General features: G+C 52.3%; 1 protein-coding gene across 1 annotated transcript in view; it reads left to right on the top strand.

Annotated features, from left to right (window-relative positions):
- The first annotated feature begins 946 nt into the window (after nt 1-946).
- LOC109925524 (SWI/SNF-related matrix-associated actin-dependent regulator of chromatin subfamily D member 3) overlaps nt 947-4,845 on the top strand; it is an 18,046-nt gene continuing 14,147 nt past the window's right edge. The window contains 4 exon segments of the mRNA XM_048593608.1: nt 947-1,023; nt 2,168-2,210; nt 3,615-3,737; nt 4,409-4,537. Coding sequence (XP_048449565.1) covers nt 947-1,023; nt 2,168-2,210; nt 3,615-3,737; nt 4,409-4,537 — 372 coding nt within the window.

The raw sequence follows: 4,845 nt of genomic DNA, 5'->3' as shown, positions 1-4,845 counted from the left end.
ACTGAGGGGGATATCACTGAGGGGGGCATCACTGAGGGGGGTATCACTGGGGGCATCACTGAGGGGAGCATCACTGAGGGGGGCATCACTGAGGGGGGCCATAGTCGGGGTGCATCTCTGAGGGGGGTATTGAGGGTTTGGGGCATCACAGTGACATAGCCAGGAGTGGGGTTGGAGGTGGGGGTGGGGAGAGTGTGAGGGGATACATCACAGGGTTGGTGGGAGTGGGGGGCATGGGGGTGATTCTCTGGTGTCACGAGGGGCATCTTGGGGTGTGTGTTTCCGTGGTGACGAGGCGCGGAGGAGCAGAATTGTCAGGAAACCAGGAGAAGAGGGTGAAAGGGTGATGCGGGAGTGGGGTCACATTGGTCCCAGGGGAAGGGATTCCCCGTGACAGAGTGGGAGATGGTGGCAGGGGACAGGGAGCATGGTGACTGAGTGTAATTTGCTAGCAGTTAGTGTAACTCAGACCCACATCTCTGAAACCATTGTGTGTAATGAAATCCTGACGGGAAACACAGAGTGAGCGAGGAACGGTCACCGGACCCAAAACATTAACTCTGTTTTTTCCTCCACAGATGCTGCCAGACCTGCTGAGCTTTTCCAGCAACTTTGTTTTTGTTCCTGATTTACAGCATCCGCAGTTCGTTCAGTTTTTACAGAGTGAGCGAGTTTGTTGTGTGTTCAGCGATAGAGTAAAGGGGGAGAGGGTTAATCTTCATCATTGAGGCTGGGAGAGTGATCGAAATGATTTTAACTCTGAAATGGATCCCAGAAACAGCAAGGCACAGAAGGTGGGAATGTTTTTGGGATTGCTGCTGTTGGTGGGTGGACTGTATGAGGAATGTGAACAGGAAAATATAGGAGCCTGTCTCTTAGTGATGTAGCAGTGTGCAGTGATGCTGTGCAGGTACGCACAGTGGCAAATACACAACACTTTAGATCAATGTGTGGAGGAGGTAATAGCCTGGTGGTTTTAACACTGAACTGTTACGATGCAGACAAAAGAGAACTGCAGATGCCGTAAGTTAGAAACAAACACAGAAACACCACACCCGGCACTTTTCCCTGCAACCGCAGGAAGTGCTACACCTGCCCCTACACCTCCCCCCTCACCCCCATCCCAGGCTCCAAGAAGACTTTCCACATCAAGCAGATGTTCACCTGCACATCTGCTAATGTGGTATACTGCATCCGCTGTTCCTGTTGTGGCTTCCTCTACATCGGGGAAACCAAGCAGAGACTCGGGGACCGCTTTGCAGAACACCTACGCTCGGTTCGCAACAAACAACTGCACCTCCCAGTCGCGAACCATTTCAACTCCCCCTCCCATTCCTCAGACGACATGTCCATCCTGGGCCTCCTGCAGTGCCACAACGATGCCACCCGAAGGTTGCAGGAACAGCAACTCATATTCCGCTTGGGAACCCTGCAGCCCAATGGTATCAATGTGGATTTCACAAGTTTCAAAATCTCCCCTCCCCCCACCGCATCCCAAAACCAGTCCAACTCGTCCATGCCTCCCTAACCTGTTCTTCCTCCCACCTATCCCCTCCTCCCACCTCAAGCCACACCCCCATCTCCTACCTACTAACCTCATCCCGCCCCCTTGACCTGTCCGTTCTCCGTGGACTGACCTATCCCCTCCCTAAGTCCCCACCTACACTCACCTTTACTGGCTCCATCCCCGCCTCTTCGACCTGTCTGTCTCCGCTCCACCTATCCTCTCCTCTATCCCTCTTCTATCCGCCTCCCCCTCTCTCCCTATTTATTTTAGAACCCGCTTCCCCTCCCCCATTTCTGAAGAAGGGTCTAGGCCCGAAACGTCAGCCTCTCTGCTCCTATGATGCTGCTTGGCCTGCTGTGTCCATCCAGCTCTATACCTTGTCGTCTTGGATTCTCCAGCATCTGCAGTTCCTACTATCACAGAAATAGCTCTACAGGTCTGGTAACAGCTGTGAAGAGAAATTCGAGTTAATGTTTCAGGTCCAGTGACCCTTCCTCAGACCCGAAGTGTTCACTCTGATTTTGCTGCACAGTGTGCTGCTGAGCTTTTCCACCAATTTCTGTTTTTGTTCTTGATCTTGTTGAGTCACAGAACAGGTTGGAAGGTTGGAGTGGCTCCTCCTTCAAATGTTTAATTCTTGTTTCTGTTGAAATGCTGTAGCGCCAAGAGACGGAAGATGTCAGACAAGATCCTACCGCAGAGGGTGAGTGAGCTGGAGAGAGGAGGAGGAAACCAGCCCAGACTGGAGGAGGTGTAAGAGGGATCTGGTGCCTGGATCACAGAACTCACTGGGATCTGCTCGGTCCTTGTGTAAAGTCCCGAGACAGTGGAGTTTCATCAGAGACTGGGGGCAGGAAGAGAAATTATTCAAATGCTGCCCGCTGCAGCATTATTACTCCCAGACCCCTTTCCAATCTGGGCAGCCCCCACCCATGGGGAGGCAGTGCTATTGTGGTAATGACTGTTAATTCCAACACCCAGGAAATATTCTGGGACCCAGGTTCGAATCCCACCATGGAGCAGATGGTGGAATTTAATTTATGGTGTGGCCCAGACTAAACCCCCTCAAAATATATTCACTAGATAGTCTAGACCCTAACTTTTTCTTGTTTTAGAGGTAAGTTTAAGGTGTAGCATTATTGATGAGATTCAACTGGTCAAACTACTTGACTTTAAGCCAAACACTCTTTTTTGTACATTACAGTTAAAATACAGACAAAATAAAAATAAAAGAAATGGCTTAAGTATAACTATCAAAACACTTAACAAAATAATATATAATTATTCCAATTTGTAATATCCCATAATTATCCCCTTGGCAAAGACAAATTCAGTAAAATTTTAGCAGCAGGAAGAGAACCCCAACTTTTAGCTGTAACAGAGAGATGAATAAGAGATTCCATTCTCAGCTTCAAGGCCCCAGTAACTGCTACTGAAGGCTGAAACTAAACATCCTGGTTCTGTGGGAGCTTGACTACACCCATTCAGGCTGCTTCTATTATTTTAACTTTAAAAAAGAAACACCAAGGCCTCACGAGCTGTTTACTTTATTGGCTTTGAGCGGATGGCTCGATACCTCTGTCTCAACCCCTTTTCATTAAAAAAAACAGGACAAAATACACCTCTTAAACCCATTGTATTGTCAGACTTAGATGAATAAAAAATCTGGAATTAAGAGTTTAATGATGAATCTGTTGTTGATTGTCAGAAAACCCCATCTGGTCACAAATGTCTTTAGGGAAGGAAACTGCCATCCTTACCTGGTCTGGCCTACATGTGACTCCAGACCCACAGCAATGTGGTTGACTCTTAACTGCCCTCTGGGCAATTAGGGATGGGTAATAAATGCTGGCCTGGCCAGCGACATCCTCAAACCCGAACAAATAAAAAACCCATTATAGCCCTTGGCCTCGGCCTCCTCTCCCCTCCCCTCCCGTCCCATCCTTGCCTGTCATGGGTGCTGGCTGTGGAGGTGAGGGAAGAGGACAGGTGCTGGAGGAGGAAGGAGGTGGGGGATGGAGATGGGAAGATTGGGAGAGGGTGATGAGCTTGTCCATGTCTCTCTCTCTCTTTTCCACACCCACCCACCCCTCAACTCCCCCCTCAGATCCGGGAGCTGGTCCCCGAATCCCAGGCCTACATGGACCTCCTGGCCTTCGAGAGGAAACTCGATCAAACCATCATGAGGAAGAGAGTGGACATACAGGAGGCTCTGAAAAGACCAATCAAGGTACAGCCAGGGGAATGGGGCGAGGGAGGTGAGGGTTGGGGAGGAAGTGGGGCGAGGGAGTGAGAGTTGGGGAGGAAATGAGGCGAGGGGGTTGAGAGTTGGGGAGGAAACAGGGTGAGGGGGTGAGGAAATGGGGCGAGGGGGGTGAGGGTTGGGGAGGGAATGGGGCGAGGGGGGTGAGAACTGGGGAGGAAATAGGGTGAGGGGAGTGAGGGTTGGGGAGGAAATAGGGCGAGGGTGTGAGGGTTGGGAGGAAATGGGGTGTGAGAGTTGAGGAGGGAAACGGGGGGAGGGAGTGAGATATGGGGGAAACAGGGGAAGGTGGGTGAGAGTCGGGGGGGGAAGTGGGGAGCTAGGAGTGAGCGATGGGGGGTTTGGGTAGGGGCAGGTTTCCCACCCAGTAACCGCTCCCCCGGTAACCACTCCCCCCGTAACCACTCCCCTGGTAACCACTCCCCTGGTAACCATTCCCCTGGTAACCATTCCCCCAGTAACCATTCCGCCGGTAACCATTCCCCCGGTAACCACTCCCCAGGTAACCATTCTCCCATTAACACACCCCATTGACTGCTCCCCCTGGTAGCCGCTCACCCGGTAACCGCTCACCCGGTAACCGCTCCCCCCCCCGGTAACTGCTCCCCCCGGTAACCCCACTTCGTCTGGTTTTGCAGCAAAAGCGGAAGTTGAGGCTCTACATCTCGAACACCTTCAACCCGGCTCGGAGTGAGACTGAAGACTCCGACAGTAGCATCGCCTCCTGGGAACTCCGAGTGGAGGGAAAGCTCCTCGAGGATGTGAGTGTCTGCGTCCCTTCACTCCATCGCCTCCTCTCCCCTCCCATCCCTACCTCCCCTCCCATCACCTCCTCTCCCCTCCCATCGCCTCCTCTCCCCTCCCATGCCTACCTCCCCTCCGCTCATCACTCCTCACTCATCTCTACTCCTCCCAGTCAGACGCTGCATCGACTGTGACAGTAGCCCCCACAGAGTTAAAATTTCCCTCAGCGCTGACCCTCCGACAGTGCGGCGCTCCTTCAGCACTGACCCTCCAACAGTGCCCCGCTCCCTCAGCACTGACCCTCCGACAGTGCGGCACTCCCTCAGCACTG

The sequence above is a fragment of the Rhincodon typus genome, unplaced genomic scaffold, assembly GCF_021869965.1.
Source record: "Rhincodon typus isolate 14 unplaced genomic scaffold, sRhiTyp1.1 hic_rhity00003270, whole genome shotgun sequence".
Classification (NCBI taxonomy): domain Eukaryota; kingdom Metazoa; phylum Chordata; class Chondrichthyes; order Orectolobiformes; family Rhincodontidae; genus Rhincodon; species Rhincodon typus.
Note: the sequence above shows the minus strand (reverse complement) of the source record. Positions and strands in the feature narration are given on the sequence as shown.